At 40.1% G+C, this 20,028-nt stretch overlaps 1 protein-coding gene across 1 annotated transcript; it reads left to right on the top strand.

The window, feature by feature from the left end:
- Window positions 1–5,669: 5,669 nt before the first annotated feature.
- On the top strand, window positions 5,670–13,501 carry LOC135149543 (uncharacterized). The gene is made up of 3 exons (XM_064085286.1): window positions 5,670–7,125; window positions 7,453–7,572; window positions 13,383–13,501. The coding sequence occupies exons 1-3, from the start codon at window positions 5,670–5,672 to the stop codon at window positions 13,499–13,501; spliced, it is 1,695 nt and encodes a 564-aa protein (XP_063941356.1).
- Window positions 13,502–20,028: the final 6,527 nt, after the last annotated feature.

Here is a 20,028-nt window from a genome sequence, read left to right as displayed (position 1 = left end):
CAAAAACTAGAAATATTTTATGGATTTTTATTTCTTTTCTAAATTTAAATTTGATTCTGGTTGCAAGAATCAACTCCGTATTTTTGCTAGCTGCAGCTGGCCCTCTCTTTCTAGTTGCTGCTGGTGCAGCAGGTGGTTTAGCAGCCATTTACTGCTGCTGGTTTTCTTCTTCCTTTTTTCCTATCACAACCTGAATTTCACCAACAACATCTCTCTTATAAATGCCAATATATCAAGCAAGAGAAGGCAAACAGACGAAAAATGTGTTGTGGGTAGCAATTACTTTTTCGTATAACTCATTTTCTTGAATTCTACTGACTGATCTGTTTAATTGTTTCTTTTATACATGGCTGCTTAAAATTTGGGTTTGTGAGTTGTGATGTAGTTGGAAATTCAATTTCACTATTGTTGACAAAGGAATTTGGTAATCAACAAAGATGAGGTTCATGACCGGAATCAAGATCTGGGACGATGGTTTTAGCTGCCGGAGCGCGGTGGTCGTGTGTTTTATCCAGTTAGAATTAAGCCTTGAGGCCAACTACCTCAGACTCCTAGTCCAAGTATATCACGGATACGGCATCATCCCCACTACGAGAGATGACACTAACCGCTACTTTTCGTAGCATGGAGGAGACGTCTGGTAGAGCCGTGACCAATTCCTTGAGGTGTAGGGACGCGCCCTTACCCCCTAGCGAAGGTTCTCACTAAGAGGTAAGACCGTTGAGGAGCCAAGTTACACGATCGTCTCAGTCCCCCAATGAGGGCTAACTCACCAGAATACAGGACCCAGACATATGATCGGCCTTCATGTCACCCCTGAGGGCCTTCTACAATCGTGATCACCCCAAGCCCCCGCACGAGGACAACCCGACAGATAGCAGGATTGGGGATTATAGATCACGCCCGGACGTAACCCGGGAACTACCAGATGAGCCTGAAACTTCCAGATGAGCCTGGCACTAGTCTTCATGTCCCTCGGAAGGGTAGGTCTTCATATCCCTCGGAAGGGTAGATCTTCGTATCCCTCGGAAGGGTCATCATTGAGACTCACTCATCATCCTCTCATACAATATATTTACATATGGACGCGACCCCTGAGAGCGCGTCCTAGGTCTTCGTCCTCTTGTCTCATCGGATGTCCGCAGCCAAACACCCCCGCATTATAAGTTCGCGCCCTGAGAATCACACCGAGAAGGGCGCGCCTTTTCTCTAAGTTCGGTGGCCAATTTTGGCCATAACAAGTACTCCCCAAATTCTCTTGATATTAAAGATATCAAGGGAATTTTTATACCATGTCACATAACCTCTTCCGAGGGCGCGTCCGCACATAGAGACGCGACGTAAGCCACTTGTATTCCTCGACATTTCAAGATGCAGGCTGTGCACAGGCCTTGCAAGTATATAATGTCGGTATCTTCGATCATTTAGCAAAGCAGCTAAGCATGAGGCTGGCGCGTCTTTATGATGCGTTTATAAGTAATGAGCAATCTTTATGTAGATAAAAGAAAACAGGGGGCGCGGCCTATCTGTCGTTGACAGTGGCGCAGCTCTGCTTATTCCTTTCAAAGGACACATTTAATCATAACATTCGCGCCAATGAACCACAACAAAAGAAGGGCGCGCCTTCGTTGTGCGAAGGTTTGTGGCTGTTTTTCAGCCTTAGTGTGTCCATGGTACCTGGGAATAGTAAATATAAGGCGCGACTTACAGAATGGCGCCACCTTGTTATAACATGACCCCTTTTTTCATCTTTTCGTAAGCAGAGGGCGCGACTGATGGCGCTGCCTTACTTGCAATATTTCTTTTCTTCCAACAACTGTATAAGTAGAGGGCGCAGCCTATGGCGCAGCCTTACTTGTAATGTGGGCTCTTTTGATCTTTTCCAAGAGTTAAGCAGCGGGCAGCCTTACTTTTTCACGTATGAATCACTTGCTTATGTAGGAAGATCAAAAGAACCACTCCCCAGTCCATACATCATCCCATATGGGGCATCACGAATCTTATCGTGGTTTAAAAAACTCCGGTGCATCGCACGGGTCCCAGAGCTCATATCTCAATGGGGAATTAATAGTATAAAGTGTTATCCAGAGCATATCATGGATGCGTAAATACAGTATCCAGAGCGTATCATGGATATGTAAATAATCATAGCATCCAGAGTAGATCGTGGATGACATCCAGAGCGTATCATGGATGGTTAAAATTCCAAGTACCCAAAGCTGGTCATGGATAATTAGGTAGACCTTTGAAAGGCCTTAAGTGTATCATGATTAGAGATCTTGCAGGTATCATGCTACGTTCCTATAGAACGGAGGGCGCGTCCTAATCAAGACAGACAGCTCCTCTAGGATGTTGGACTTGACCTGCACATAATCATATAACATACATATGACTTCTTTAACAAAAATAGTGATGGTCAGTGTTACCTCATGACGCACCCTGCTAGGGGAAGGCGCGCAACCTTTTGACTCCTTTTGTTTTCACAATGTTGAGGGGCGCGCCCATAATAGGGAACCGATAGAAGGAACACCATCTATCTCGAAAATACTAGTTGGATATGGCGCGCCCCTTCTCTCCATGAGAGACGAGCTCATCGTTTTGATTTTCTGTAAAAGCTTATGTAGACAGAGCATAATATAAAACTTCGTACCTGAAGGCGCGCCCTGTTAGAGGAAGGCGCGACTATTCGGCACGGCGAAGAGGCGTATTCCTCATCGAGGTAGTCGAACACCACAATACCTGCAGCTTTATACATGCAGTAGTCCTAGAGAACCAAATACTGAAGGGATTTAGTATTTACCTGAAGCCGCGTCCAGTCAGGGGAAGGCGCGCACCCTTTATAACTTTTCAAGCTAGGTTCCATTTGAATAACTCCCCGCCCGTAACTTTTTCTTTCATATCACCACATGTGGTTAGGCCCACAAGATACGCCTCTCGTGAACCTTGAAGCATTCACTCAGGGGAGGGCGCGCCACTTCAGAAATCCTTCGAGACTTCTAAGGATGCGAACTCCTTCCTGCAAAAGGCTTAAACACGACAAACTTATAAGTAATAACATGTGAAAGTGATGTAAAAAAATTTAACCAGAAGCGCGCCCTGTCAGGGGGAGGCGCGCCTTTCGAGAATTCCAAAGGTGCCTGCATAAAACTTTCCATATACAAAAAATTGATTAGTAAAAAATAATAAAAGTTTTATTTACTTACCTGGTGACGTGCCCTGTTAGGGAGAGACATGTCTGATAAATATCCAAGTCCTTATTCTTTTGTATTATTTTCATCCTGCACAAATTTAAACAACAACAGACATAAATATTAAATATTACCTTATGGTGCATCTTGGCAAGTCAAACGCTGTTTCCAAAAAATCTTTTCGAGAGGGCACGTTCTCATTCATATGGGCTTATCTGTGCGCGCCTTAAGAAATTCTTGAAGTTCTTTCCCTGTCTAAAACTAGCTCACTAAAATAAAATATTAGGATAGAAATACACAACACATAATAACAATAAAAATAATCTATATTTGATAGGATTTGTAATTCGATTATGCATAAAATATTCAAATTTAAAACATATATATCCAAGAACGAATATATGCATGACAAGAATATATAAACCAGATGAAAATTATAAATAAAAATGAAAAATACTTATCTTTTTGTTGAACGTGCGAATCATCATGTACCTGCACTTATATCAATCTAACTTTATAGTATTAAATAATATGAATATATCACATAATAAATCACGAAAAACATAAACAATATTGTGCATAAAATTAAATTTGAAGAAAAGATTTATCTCAATTTTTTCTTTCTTCGACTCTGATCTTCATCGTACTTGTTGTCCACTTCCACGTAGGCCATACTCCCATTGAACTCTAATCATGCAGTAATCTCCTTTTAGCTTACTATGCTATCTAATCCATATATTAATATAGATATTCACTTCGGTCTCCCCTGTCAACTTAAACACAAGTTAATGACAATATATATGTGAAACTATTTTTACCCTACGACACAAAGGCCATGCAAAAATAAAAAATATTAATATACTTGAGAATTTCTTTTTTTTTTAATTGAAATATACTAATGCATGCCAAATATACCTATACCTTATATACTATAAAAAGTAATAATAGAAAAGAAAAGTATATATATTATATTAAATAACGAAAGAAAAGAAAGTACGTACTATATAAAGTAATAAAAACAAAGAAAGTACATACTATATAAAATAATAGAAACAAGAATATAAAAATATATTATATAAAATAATAAAAATAAGAATATACATATATATTATATAAAATAATAAAAATAAGAATATAAAAATATATTAAATAAATATATAAAAAAATAAAAAACAAGAAACTTAGCTTTCGGTTAGCCAGGCGGGTGCGGACCAAGCTCAGAATCAACAACAGCATCGTCGTTCGTTCCCGGGAGTCTGTACAAGGTTGCTAGTCAAACCAGCAACCAATTCTATTCACTGATTTGTTGCCTCCGCCTTGCTTTATGTATTCCAGTAGTTTTAAATCAAAGCACTCACATCCGCTGCGACCCAAGTGCGCACATAATTTATAACTCCGATAAAACTGTATGTATAATCTCACTGTTCATCATCGGAAAGTATTTTAAAAATTTTTGATTTGGTTTAACATCTCTCCTCCTAAGATGTAGATCTGAATTCCCCTCCTTCTAGCGCCAATTTGTTGATAGAGGAATTTGGTAATCAACAAAGATGAGGTTCATGGCTGATATGGGTCAGAAATAATATTTAATTATTGGATATTAAAAGCCCGAGAATACTGAAGCCCAGTTAAACAAGGCCGGATACTTTTAAATTAATAAAGGCCCAATTGAAGGTCCAGTTACGAGTACAAGTTCTATAATACATCTGATTCTAACAGATAAATAATCAGAAGTTCGGATAACGTCAACAGCAAGAGGATAAGAGTTCTATCTTACCTCTTGCCTCGAGGCATACTTCGATAAGAAGTCTGATACGCGGAATCGTACTTCCGTCCCACTTCTGACTCCGAAGCGCCTATATAAAGGGCTCAACCCCTCATAGCTAGAACTACGTTTTGGACTTGATTCTTCTCCCCGCAGAAGATACGTAGGCATCTCGCATCGAGACCAGTCCAAAGCACGAATCGCTCACCCCCATTTTTAGATCTATAACATTTGGCGCCGTCTGTGGGAAGACAACAACAACCATGACGAACCCAACCGGACCACGTTCTGAAATCCATGTTCCACGCAGTCGAACCACCACCGGGGTCTCGACTGAATCAACCCCTGTAACTACCACCCTCCCGCTTGGTACGACCATTGCTCAAACTACTACTCCCCTGACTTTTGGCTCGCTGCCCCCTCTAACTCGAGTAATCGCAACCGTCACCGACGCCGGCACGCATTACTCAACCGTCACGACAACCACTCGTGGAGGCACGGGTGATGACTATGTGCACGTAACTGATTACGACTCCTCGGAGTCGGAGCAAGAACGTGATACCCCCCCTCGAAGGAGGAGAGAAACCGATCATACTCGGCACCGTCGACGCCGCCACAGGCAAGAAACTAATGAGCCCCGGGGGCCAATAACCTATGAGGAAAGGATCCGGGCCCATGAAGAGGAAATCGCGCGGTTAAAAAGAGACCAGGCAAGGATGCAACCCCCAGAATCTAGGGATGAAATCCCTCGTCAAACCGTGATGAATCAAATTCACTTGTTACCAGCAGGCGATCCTGATAATCCGGTTCCCCCTTTTACGCAAGAAATCATGGGTGCAAGGATTTCCCGAAAATTCAAGCTCCCAACCATCAAAGCTTATGATGGTACGGGTGATCCCGCTAATCATGTTCGAACCTTCATGAACGCTCTGCTACTCCAGCCCGTCACCGAAGCAATCAAGTGTCGCGCTTTTCCTCAAACCTTAAGTGGAATGGCTCAACACTGGTATAGTCGTCTCCCCCCCAATTCTATCTCCTGTTTCGCTGACTTGAGCAGGGCCTTCATAGGGCAATTTGTTGGAAGCAAAACACATGCCAAGAGCTCCGCCTCACTGATGAATTTGCATCAAGGTAAGAATGAAACACTGCGGGAGTATATGAATCGTTTTACCAAAGAAGCCTTGAAGGTCCCAGACCTTGATCAGAAGGTAGCCATGATTGCCCTCCAACAAGGCACCACTGATGACAATTTTCGCCGGTCCCTAGCCAAGAGGGCTCCAGACAATATGAATGATTTACAAGAAAGAGCCGGGAAGTATATAAAGGCGGAGGAAAGTTTGAGAAAATCCCAGAACAATCAGGGACCGAATACCAACTTCAAGAAGCGTGGGAATGATACGGAGTATAATGCTGAGAATAAGTACTCCCGGAAGGAAGATGAGGAAAAATCGCCTGCTAAAAAGAAGATGGGACCGAGGTTTACTGAGTATGCCAGGCTTAACGCCCCGAGGAGTCAAATCCTGTTGGAGATTGAGAAGGACGAAAGTGTTAGATGGCCGAAGCCTATAAGGACCGATCCGGAGAAACGTAACAAGGATTTATATTGTCGATTCCACAAAGACACAGGACATAAGACCGATGATTGCCGGCAGTTGAAGGATGAGATTGAGTTCTTGATCCGAAGAGGCAAGTTATCCAAATTTACCAAGGATGGAGACAAGAATCATCGAGACAGTGATAACCGTGGAAGAGACAACGATGACAAAAGAACTCAGCCTCGAGGGCCTGTTATTAATGTAATCTCCGGAGGACCTACGGCTGCAGGCACTTCAAGCAATTCAAGAAAGGCTTATGCAAGGGAAGTGATGAATATAGTTGGAGAACCTCCGAAGCGGGCAAAGATCGATTATGCTCTAGCATTCGACAATGTCGACCTTGAAAAAGTAAAATTTCCTCATGACGATCCTTTAGTAATTACCCCAGTGATTGGAAATTCATCCGTAAAGAGAGTGCTTGTTGATAATGGAGCTTCGGTGGATATCTTGTTCTATGATGCTTATGAAAAGATGGGGTATTCTGATACTCAGTTAACACCCTCAGACATGCCTATATATGGCTTCAACAATGTGGAAACCAAAATTGAAGGCATGATCCAACTTCCGGTAACTATGGGTACCGAACCCAGACAAGCCACGTGCATGGTAAATTTCTTGGTCGTGAAAGCCTCATCAACTTATAATGCCATCCTTGGGAGGACTGGAATACATGCTTTTAAAGCAATCCCATCTACTTACCACATGAAGATCAAATTCCCGACTAGGAACGGAATTGGGGAAGAATTAGGAGATCAGAAAATGGCCCGAAGTTGTTATATTGGGGCATTAAGATCTGGAGGAGCCGGGGGGCAAGTATTACCCATAGAGGACCTTGATGTCCGAGAAGAGGAAGAAAGGAGAGGCAAGCCTGCCGAAGATTTGGTTCCTATCCAATTGTATACAGAAGAACCTGAAAAGGTCACTTATGTCGGAGCATTACTCCAGGAAGATTTGAAACAAGAGTTTGTGAGGTTCTTAAGGAACAACCGTGATGTTTTCGCTTGGACAGCGGCTGATATGCCAGGTATCGACCCCTCATTCATAACACATAAGTTGAATGTAAACCCCGAGAGGAAGCCTATTAAACAGAAGAAAAGGAACTTCGCCCCTGAAAGGCAGGAAGCCATTAAACAGGAGGTCGATAAGTTGTTGGAAGCAGGTTTTATCGAAGAGATACAATTTCCAGAATGGTTGGCGAACCCTGTTATGGTCAAGAAGGCCAATGGAAAGTGGAGGATGTGTGTAGACTTCACTGATCTGAATGATGCTTGTCCCAAGGATTGTTTCCCTCTTCCAAGGATAGACACGTTAATAGATGCCACCGCTGGACATGAGATGCTGAGCTTCATGGATGGCTTCAGCGGATATAATCAGATCCGGATGGACAAGGACGATGTACCCAAGGTATCGTTTATCACTGACTTTGGTGTATTTTGTTATTTGGTTATGGCCTTTGGACTTAAGAATGCAGGAGCAACGTATCAACGCCTTGCAAACAAGATGTTTAAACATCTGATTGGAAAGACTATGGAGGTGTACGTAGACGATATGTTGGTGAAAAGCTTGAACAAAGCGGATCACCTTGAACACCTTAGAGAGGCCTTTGAAGTCCTGAGGATGCATAAGATGATGTTAAACCCAGCTAAGTGTGCCTTTGGGGTCGGTTCTGGGAAGTTCCTGGGTTTAATGGTCTCAAAGCGTGGTATTGAAGCCAACCCCGACAAGATAAAAGCTATCCTAGATATGGAACCCCCAAAGAATGTAAGGGATGTTCAGAAACTGACAGGAAGAATTGCAGCTTTGGGAAGGTTTGTATCCAAGTCAGGAGACAAGTGCTTGCCTTTCTTCAAAGCATTAAAGAAGGTAAAGAACTTTGAGTGGACGGATGAGAGCCAAGTGGCCTTCGAACATCTAAAGAAATATATGGCAGAACCACCACTCTTATCGAAACCCGTGGAGGGCGAAACCCTATATGTATACTTAGCTGTCTCGGAACAAGCGCTAAGTGCCGTCTTGGTTCGGGAGGAATCCAAAGTCCAGAAACCAGTATATTATGTGAGCAAGGTTCTGCATGGAGCGGAGCTCAATTACTCAGTGATCGAAAAGTTTGCTTTGGCCATGATTACGGCCTCAAGGAAGTTGAGGCCTTACTTTCAGTCTCATAAGATAGAAGTCCTGACAGACCAACCTCTCCGGAATGTCATACATAGCCCTAAGGCTAGTGGAAGATTGATCAAGTGGGCCATTGAGCTTGGAGAATTTGATATCCGATACAAACCTCGAACGGCGATTAAAGCTCAGGCCTTAGCTGACTTCCTAGTTGAATGCACCATTAGCAACCAGGAAGTCGGGGGGCAAGGAGACAAGGTAGAAGAACCTACTAAGGAAGAAAAACCTAAAGAATATTGGCTACTATTTTTTGACGGAGCTTCGAAAACAAAAGGTAGTGGTGCAGGACTTGTGCTCCAAAGCCCTGATGGCTTTACTGTGGAATATGCTATTAAGCTAGACTTTCCAACCTGTTAGGTCCTGAAACGATTGTAGAAGGGGGGGTTGAATACAATCGTCACTAAAAATCGCGGCGGAATAATCTGATTTGAATTAAACTTGTTAATCAGATTTTAATTAATTAATATAACAATGTTTTAAGTCGTTATATAATTAATAAGGTTCGTTTTAATGTCCACTAAAGTTCGTAGAATAAATTCGACAGGATGTATTCTAACTTAGTGATTAAAACAATCGAGTGATCAAAGCACAGAAAACTGTGGATATAACAATTGCAAGTTACAAACAACTTGAAAGCTTTTACAATGCAATGAACACTTGGAAATGAAGAAGTGAAGCCATATTTATAGGCAAGCACATTGAACTAGGTATGACATTGAAAGGAATGACTTTTAAGCTTAGGAATGACATTACAAAGGAAGATATGACATTGTTACACAAAGCCATGCCCTAAAACAAGAAAGGAATGACTTAACTAAGCAATGTCATACTGCATAGGCACGGTATGACATTTTAAACTTGGTCATTAAGTCATTCGGTATGACTTACACCTCCAAAGCCATGTAGAACACTTCGGTATGACTTATTTAAGTCATAATCATGCAAGTCATACACACAACTGCCAAAGCCTGAATGGATGACACGGTATGACTTAATTAAGTCATACCAGTGACTTGTCTGAACACAGCACACGGTATGACATTCCATGTCATGCCAGGTTATGTCTGTTGAGAGCAAACGGTATGACTTATCAAGATAAAGTCATACCGAATGATCTACTCACACAAACAGCCACGGTATGGCTTTTTCAGACAAATCAGAGGAAGCCTTGTAGCAGAGCACGGTATGACATTCTTTTATAATGTCATACCGAGCTATTTGATGTATTAAAACAGTTTTAATAATTAAACAAATATTAGATAATTACCCACTTAATTATATTAATTATATAAATTCATAAATTAAATTAATTCGAAGATGAATCAATTTAATAAATAAATTATACAACTAATTTAATTATTTTGATTAGTGAGATAATTAAATAAATACTTATAAAATGTATATCTTCATCAGCAGAGACTTCAGGCTTGATTAAACTTTGTAGATCTTTGTCTTGATTGAACTGCCACTTGTAGTTGATGCAGAATACTTAATTGAAGTAGCTGACACACAAATGTACTGTCTGGTTCATCTGTATCTAGCTGAATTAAATATTCTTTATCAAATAAACATTTGAGATGTGGCTTGTTCGTCGATTCTTTGTCTTCGTAGTTCTTCTTCATTGGTAACAATAGTATGGAATCTTCTGAATAAATAAAGTATTAAAACTTTATACCTTCTGGACTTCTGGACGTGCTACAAAAGATTATTTGTACACTGAGGCTTGAACATATTAATGAACTTCTTCCAGTGGTGTGCAGCATCATCCTGAAATTCTTCAGACATATAATTTCAATAAATCACTTGACGTTCTTCGTACGGATTCCTTCAACAGTACTTGCTATTTACCTTGCTTTCTTATCAGAGTTGAGTTGGTACCTCTTTAATTACAAATAGGCTGAACATATGCCTTTCAATCTCCCCCTATTTGTTTGTTAACATAACATGCAAATTATCGAGAGGATAACTCAACTAACTGATAAGACAAAGGATTGAACATGAATTGTAAATAGCAAAAAGTTTCTGGTATTTCATTAAACATTGACCAGAATTCAAAAGATTACATTAGATTACAAAAGGATGTTCTTACTGAACATATATTACAAATCCCTAATGAATCTAAAGATCAACTTCTCCTTCTTCGATATCAGAAGTGTGAAGGATAGGAGTTGATGGTTCTTCCCTGGTTGGCACTTCAGATGTAGTGGATTCACCACGCTTCATTCGTTCCTTTGCCAGAGCCAGTTGATGTAGCACTTCCAAATCCACAGGGTCTTCGCGGAAGTCTGATGGCTGAGATTTTGTAACATGTTTCATCCTTCGAAAATACTGAGCAACATTATTTCGAGTGCAGTGAGCAAAAATCACATCATCAGCATCAGACTTAGCTTTAGAAGCAAAGCCCTTGGTTCTTAACAGAGTGGAGACAAGAGCAAGTTGTTTAGCTGGATACTTTGGCAAGGCTTCTTCGTTGAGATAGACAGTGCTGAAGATCTCCTTGTGAACGAACTTAATACAGTAAGGATTCCTGACAACCTGAGGACTGTTGAGTACAGTTTGTTCCAGCAGTTTGTCACGAAGAAGTTCATTCAGGTTGGAGCTGCGCTTTACCTTATTCCGAAGCACCCAGAGCTCAGATACAGAGAATGATTTCAGAGATTCGACAGATAGTCTGAAAGAACCATTCCTCTGTGTATAGACAATTAGCTCCCATTGCTCAAGCAAATTGTTGACCCCCACTGTCACATAGTTCAATTCTAAAGCAAAGGCATGCATAAAGACATCCTCGTCAGGGTTTACCTCTCTAAGATCATAGATCAGAGATAAGAACTTGTTGTCGTCGAAAGGCTCCCTTTGAGGTCCATTAAAGATTCTTCTTGCAATGTCCCAGCTTTTTCCTTCTTTCCTCCTTATATCAAGATTCTTCTGCTTGATTGCAGCATCATAGATTTTCTGTTTCTCGATCTTGATTTGTTCTTCTGTGATCAACTTGTCCTCTAGAAGTTTTTGGAAATCACGAAGCTTACGCTTTCTAGCTTCATTTTCAGCTTTGAACTTCCGGACATTCTCCTCATGTTCTAGGTCAACAGGTTCTTCTTCCTGAAACAAATAACCCTCATCAAATATACCTTCTTCTTCTTCTGCTTGACGATAGGTAGCATCGAAGATGTCATCATCATCCATATCCTGTGGATAGTCATCATAACTATCAGAATTGAAAACATTGTCGGACTGATGTAACTGTTCTTTGCCTTTAGACTTATGAGTTTCTTTGTCAGGAGCAGATCCAGAAGTGGTATTTCCCTTGTTGCTTTGATTTGAGCTATTGCCTCTATCATCCCTGTCACCTTTGTCTCTATTCTCCCCCTTAGTTGAGGGATCCTCTCCAGAGGGTTGATCATCAGACTTGTTGGAGTTTCTGAGGAGTTGATCTAACTTGCTGTCGATGGTCTCAAATTTGGACATGTAAAGTTCATGATTAGACCTCATTTCAACAGCCAAGTCATGGATTTCTTCTTTAAGCTCATCCCTATACGAACTGGATGGCCTCTCCTCAGTTTTCTGTTGTAGGGTCACCAACTGTGCACCCTTGAGCTTTTCATTCTCAGCAATCATTCTGGCTAATTCAGCTCTTAACTTAGCCATTTGTTCCTCAAACAGAGCCGGGTCAGTGTGTGCACTCACCTCACGTACACTCAAAGCTGTTTCACTAGCCTCACGTGCATGTGTATTGCTCGGTGTTTGCCTTACATCACTCAGTTCATTCACTCTTCCCGCTGTACCTGTATATACTACCAATGTCCCCTGAGATGGGTTCAAAGGTAGTGGAGGAACAAATTGTCCTCCGGAAGCCTGTGAGGGCAGATTAACTTGCACGCTGCCAAGTTCCGCCTGATCAGAAAAGAAAGGGAGATCAGCAAAGTTTTCATAAATAAGACATTGATTTTGAAAATCTGTGCACTCAGTAAACATAGTAACCTGTGTATCTGTTTGGGTTGGCACTAGCGTGAGTGCTAGCGCAGTGCTTGACTCTGTACAAGTTACCGCGGCCGGACGGTCAATTTCAATGGCCACATCCTGTAGAGAGAATGGGTCCAGAGACTGCTTATCTGCCATATCAAAATCTGAGCCTTGTTGGGAAGGTACAGATGAGGCTACAGGTGTCTCCAAGGTTTCCACCCTTTGCTTCTTTGAGGGAGACAGAGCTGTGGGTTTATTCATCAAACTACTCGAACTCCGTTTCCTCGCAACTTTACGAACAGGTTGCATTGAAGTGTTGGTTGATGTGTTTGGAGAAACGAATATTTGTTGAAGAGAATCTTCAGCTAGGTTATGAACCTGTGTGTTTTCAGGTTCATTGCTGGTAGGCTGGAAAACAAAATCCATGTCACAAACAAGATCACAACGATAATCTGACGTATCAACATTAAAATTAGATGATAAGTTAGAAAGTACCTGAGCTACCTGTAGGTCCTGACGGAAGGACTGCAGCTCTGGGTTGATAGGAGAGTCAGAGGGTAGGGGTTGTGAGGTAGATTGTGTTTGTGGGATGATTTGGGATTGTGTTTGGTGTGGGAGAGGTTCAGATGAAGATGGTTGATGCTCGAAGAGATCATAATCCAAAGTTTGATCTTCAAATGAAGGGTTAGATTGTTCTGTTTGAAGGATGGAGGAGTGATATGATGATTGGTTGGATGAGTGGTGTGAAGATTGTGCTTCTTGAGATTGTTGAGGTTGAGGTGGATGAGCCACTTGCATTTGATATGGTTGAAGAGGAGCATTGAACATTTGGAGCAAGTGAGGAGTGGTGATTAGTGGAACATTAGCAAATTTATTCTTGTTATCCAACTGAGTCATAAGTTTGGTGCAGGCACGAGGAACTTGTGCCACAGGAGAGTTGGAGTAGTGTTCCTTCTCAGCGTCAGTCATCTTGTCATTCAGAAACAACATGATGAAGCGAGGATAAAAGCATGCAACCTTCGCGTTCTGTTCAACAGATCTGTTCCTTAGGGGCCCTAACTTGGAAAGAATGGCTTGAAGAATAAGCTTTCCAAAGTTAATCCGACGATTATAAACAATGCTGAACCCAATCTTCTGAAGCAGCGAGGTTATTACATTAAAGTTCTTGCGAGTGGTAGGAGCAAACACTTTAGCCAAAGTGTCGAAGAAAAGATCCCACTCAGGCTTCAGATTGCCTTTCAACATTCTAGGCAAATTGATTTCTCCCTGATATAAGATTGTCTCGAAGAAATTGGAGAGTTCAGCTTCGGTAGGGAGTTCAACAAAATTATCCCTGGGAAACCCCAAAATCCTATTAACATCATCAGTGCTGACAGTAATCGTACGTCCTCTGTGTACATCTCCAGAAATCCGATGATTATCCAACAAAGTAGTGTTCAGGGCTGTCGTGTAGAAGTCCTGAATAGGCTGTATCTGGAGATCTGCATGAGCTGTAATAGCAGTGCTGACGAGCGACTGGCTATTCAGAAATCGGACCCACGGTCTAAAACGAGCCAAACTGGCCTCGGGGTCGAAAAATCCATTTAAATTAGTCTCCTCGATAACAAAACGACCGGCCATTTTTAAAATTACAAATTGAATTAAGTGAGAATTTTTTCAAATAAAACAATAATTTTCAAATTTCTCACAAATTTCAATTAATAATTAAATATCAATTAATTAAATTAATTAATAATTCGAATTAAAGGGTTAAATTCGAATTAAAACTTAATTTAATTTAAAATGGCTAAGTAAGGTCCCCAAACAAAGTCTTAAGCTCCACTTAGTACAAAAATCCCCAAATTAAGCTATGGAAACCCTAAATTCGAATTCCAAGAAAAGGGGTTTCAAAATCAGTGCACCCAATCCACTACAACTTGATCAGTATTGATAATCCACGGCCAAATAGTTACAAACCCGGTCACAAATCGTTAAGAATCGGTCAGAAACGCCTTGACTCGGTCGAACTCGGTTCGAAACTCAGCGAAAAATGGGCAGCGATTCGACTTGTTTCCTTGATTAATCAGTAACCAGCAAGCTCTTTAGGCTTGAAATAAGTAACCAGCAAGTTATTTGAAGCAAAAACTTGAAAAACTCGAAGCTTGGAACAATGTCGTGTGTATATGCGTGTAACAGGTGTGAAGAAGATGAAGTTAGAGTAAGGTATGACTTACATGAGTAAAGTCATATGGGTTTTGTAAAGTCGGTATGACTTTCTAAGGTAATGTCATACCGAGTTTCCTAGAATGCCATTCTGGGATGTTCGGTATGGCATTTCCGAAAAGTCATACCGCATAACCACATAAGGCCGAATGTTAATTCGGTATGACATATTCAAAATGTCATACCGTTTGAGAGGTGTATGCAGTAAGCCAGCCGGTATGACATTATCTAAAAATGTCATACCGAGCTACAAAACAGATTATATATATATAAAAACGAAATACAAAATATGATTTTTGATTATTTTTGAAACAATAAAACCTTTTGCACATTAATCAAAAATCTAATACACATAATATATAAAATATTACACATATATTTTGTAAAATTCAACTTTAATTAAATATAAATACTTATGAATTTAACTTTAATTCAGTAAAATGAATTAACTTAAAAACAAATATTTATGCTTAATTAATTTTGAAAAATACAAAATAAATACATATAATTATCTAAATGCATGGAGAATATTACAGGGGAGAATGCAGCACTTAGAAAATTATAGAGACAGATATGAACATGCATAATTACACATAAAATTATCAGATAATTTACAAACAATTATATAAAATCTAATAAAATAGATATAATTACACAGAAAATTCACAAAAATATATAATAATATGTAAAATACATATAAAATATATACAAAGAGAATCATGGCATATTTAACATCCCTAGCTCACAAACCAACTTAGAGAAAGTGGATTCATCAAGTGGTTTCGTGAAGATGTCTGCAATCTGATCAGCTGTGGGTACGAAATGTAACACCACAGTACCATTCATGACATGTTCTCGAATGAAATGATACCTGATATCTATGTGCTTGGTCCTGGAGTGTTGCACTGGATTGTTTGAAATGGCTATGGCACTGGTGTTGTCACAAAATATTGGAATTTTGTCGACAGAAATACCATAATCATTTAATTGGTTTCTGATCCAGAGAATCTGAGCACAGCAACTGCCAGCAGCTATGTACTCAGCTTCAGCAGTAGAAGTAGACACTGAGTGTTGCTTCTTGCTGTACCAGGAAACCAATCGACGTCCTAGAAATTGACAACTTCCAGACGTACTCTTTCTGTCAATCCTGCAACCTGCATAATCAGAATCTGTATAGCCGGTTAAGTCAAAACCAGTATTCTTAGGGTACCAAATACCTAAACCAGGTGTACCCTTAAGATATCTAAAGATTCTTTTGACGGCTATAAGATGTGATTCCTTAGGATCAGCTTGAAACCTAGCACATAAACATGTTGCAAACATGATATCTGGTCTGCTTGCAGTAAGATAAAGTAAGGAGCCAATCATACCTCGATAGCTTGTGATATCAACTTTCTTACCAGATTTATCCTGGTCAAGCTTTGTGGCAGTGGCCATGGGTGTCTTTGCCGGAGAAGAGTCTTCTAGATTGTACTTTCTTAGAAGATCTCTGACATACTTTGATTGGCAAATGAATATTCCATCTTCCTTTTGGCTTACTTGAAGACCAAGGAAGTAAGACAGTTCACCCATCATACTCATCTCATAGTTACTCTGCATTAACTTAGCAAATCTCTTGCACAAGTTGTCGTTAGTAGAACCAAATATAATATCATCAACATATATTTGAACAAATATCATATCATTATCATGCAATTTGTAAAAGAGAGTTTTGTCTATGACACCTCTAGTAAATTTATTTTCAATCAAAAATTCAGAGAGGGTGTCATACCATGTCCTTGGTGATTGCTTAAGCCCATAGACAGCTTTGAATAGGAAGTACACAAAATCAGCAAATTCTGGATTTTCAAAGCCAGGGGGCTGTTCCAGATATACTTCTTCTTCCAGCTTTCCATTCAGAAATGCACTTTTCACATCCATTTGATAAACTCTGAAGTTGGAATGTGCAGCAAATGCAAGAAATATTCTGATGGCTTCAAGACGAGCAACTGGAGCATAGGTTTCATCGTAGTCAATTCCTTCTTCCTGAGAATAACCTTTTGCAACCAGTCTGGCTTTGTTTCTTACAACAATGCCATCACCATCTAACTTGTTACGGAAGACCCATCTAGCTCCAATGGTAGATTTTCCTTTTGGTCTTGGAACCAGGGCCCAGACTTCTTGTCTCTCAAATTGATTGAGTTCTTCTTGCATGGCAAGAACCCAATCAGGATCAGCAAGTGCTTCTTCTATTTTCTTTGGTTCTAGTTGAGATAGAAATCCAGAAAATAAACATTCATTTGTCGTAGCACTTCTAGTCCTTACACCAACATCAGGATCACCAATAATCAGATCAAAGGGATGATCTCTGCTCCAAATCCTTTCCCTTGGAAGTTGTGTCCTTGATGATTCAGCAGTATCATCATTAGGCTGATGTGTATGACTAGTTGATCCACCAGCTCCCCCTGAGCTGTTGCCAGGTTGACTTGATGATCCACCACTAGCATTAGTGGAATCTCCAGCATTATTGCCATTTCCTCCACCATTGCCTGGATCATTATCATTGTTGTCATCACCTGTTGCAACCTCAGGTGGCACATCATCATCTGAATCAGAATCTGGATAGTTATCAAACTTCAGAGATTCAGATGGATCAGCAGATTGTAAACTTGGTAGTTTAGTGTCATCAAATGTTACATTGACACTAACTTTCACTGACAGAGTATCAATTACAAAAACTCTATAAGCATTATTTGTATAACCAACAAAAATTGCTTCAGATGCCTTTGGCTCAAACTTGTTCAAGTTCTCTTCACCATCCTTGAGAACAAAACACTTGGCTCCAAAGACATGAAGATGTTTGACGTATGGTTTCTTGTCTTTATACAAATGAAATGGAGTTTTCATATGATCCTTGTTGATCAAAGTTCTATTCTGGGTATAGCAGGCAGTAGACACAGCTTCAGCCCAAAAGTACAGTGGAAGCTTTGATTCAGCAATCATAGTCCTTGCAGCTTCAATCAGTGTACGATTCTTTCTCTCGACGACTCCATTCTGCTGTGGAGTCCTTGGTGCTGAATACTGCCTTCTAATTCCCTTTTCAGAGTAAAAGTTGATTAGAGTTTGATTCTTGAATTCAGTGCCATTATCTGACCTTACAGCTTTTACTGGCACACCCTTTTCTAATTCAACTGACTTTATATGATCAATCACTGTCAACGGGGTTTCATCCTTAGAAACCAGAAAGTAAACCCAAGTAAATTTTGAGAAGTCATCCACAATAACTAAGGCATATCTTCCTCCATCAATGGATGCAACATTCACAGGGCCAAACAGATCCATATGCAACAAATGAAGTGGATCTGTAATGGTATTGATGGTTTTGCCTTTGTGGGATGCTCTCTTCGCTTTTCCTTTCTGACAAGCTTCACAAAGATCATCAGATGAGAATTCCAGGGAAGGCAAACCTCTCACTAGATCTCTCTTGACTAGAGAGTTCATGGTTTTGAAGTTGAGGTGTGAGAGCTTCTTATGCCATAACCAACTATCTTCAGCAGACGCTTTGGCGTAGAAACAATGAACTTCGTTTCCTGGTCCTGAAGATAAATCAGCTACGAATATATTGCCTTTCCTTATGCCACATAGTGAAGGACGCTTATCCTTGATATGTTTAATGATACATATCTCCTTTTCAAAATGAACATAATATCCTTTGTCACAGAATTGACTGACACTCAGGAGATTATGTTGAAGTCCTTCAACTATTGCAATATCTTCTATGATGATCCTTCCAATTTTGTACTTGCCATATCCCACAGTACGACCTTTGCTATTATCAGCAAAACTGACTGTAGGGCCAGCTCCTTCTCTTATGTCCTCCAGCAGGGATTTATTGCCAGTCATGTGCATTGACGCTCCACTGTCAAGCACCCAGGTAACACGAACAATTCCACTGGCACCCTACAAAAGACATACTTGATTAAACATTCTTTGGGACCCACACTTGATTGGGTCCAGCAAACTTAAAGAACTGATTTCTATCAGGTGTAACAACAGAGCCTTTTGGACTGATACTTGGTTCAGATTTGACTGAACTTACTTCCTTAACAACAGCCTTATAAACCTTGGTTTTAGGCTTTGGAACATAAGTCTCCTTTCTCTTGTGAGAAGGACTAGCAGTCTTTGATCTAGCATGCTTGTTGTTTGTGTGTTGTCTAGGTGATGTGTTTTCATTTTTAGCATGCAAATTTTTAAAATATGCAGACATCAAATTGAAAGCACAAGTCATACAATTATCAACACCACAGTATTTATGACATGCATCAAAAGTAGGAGCAACAGGAATATCAGTCATCACAGTAGGAACGTCAACAGATTCTACTCTAACTTTGTTAACAGTTTTAAAGTTCTCAGTAGAATGACATCTGTTATCTCTGTTCTTACTGTTCACAAAACTATTAGGCTTGTTGAATTTGGTTCTTTCAGAGTTGACACCTAAACCAGCTTTAGGCAACCTAACATTGCCTTTCACTTTGATTGGTTTCAGTGATGTCGGGATCTCATCTTTCTTCTCATTACTCTCTTTCATTTTAAGGTCTTCCTGTTTGAGTTCATAGTTAATGACAACAGGAGTTTCTAACAGAGGTTCAGCTTCAGAGGCCTTAAACAAAGGTTGAGGGGAATCTTTCAAAACAAAAGGAATTCCTCTCTCCTTTGCACTCTTCTTAAAGGGAGTAATGTTACTAGCCTTACCTACAGATTTGTTATAGTCAAAGCCTATTCCAACAGTTCTCTTGATCTCTTGTTTATCATTAAGTTCTTTGACTATCATGGAGGCATCCTTAAAGGCTTTACATTTCACTTTCTCTTCGTCTAGCTGAAGTCTTAACGCAATCTCACCTTTCTCTAGAACTTTGACTTTAGCACATTGAAATCCTAAATCCATAGTCAATTGTTCTATTTTAGGTTTTAATACTTTCATCTCATTCATTTTATAAGCATGAATATCTAAGACTAAAGTATCAATTTTAAGATTGGCAGCTTTCAACCTTTTAATAGCATCATCTCTTTCAAGTCCTAATTGCATAAAAAGTTTAGGGCATTTAGGATCTACCTGAAAGCTTCCAGCAGGAGGAGGTGAAGATGATCCAGTAGTAGCCATGAAAGCAAC

The sequence above is a fragment of the Daucus carota genome, chromosome 9, assembly GCF_001625215.2.
Source record: "Daucus carota subsp. sativus chromosome 9, DH1 v3.0, whole genome shotgun sequence".
Taxonomy (NCBI): domain Eukaryota; kingdom Viridiplantae; phylum Streptophyta; class Magnoliopsida; order Apiales; family Apiaceae; genus Daucus; species Daucus carota.
The sequence above is the reverse complement of the archived record's forward strand: the minus strand, read 5'-3'. Positions and strand labels throughout refer to the sequence as shown.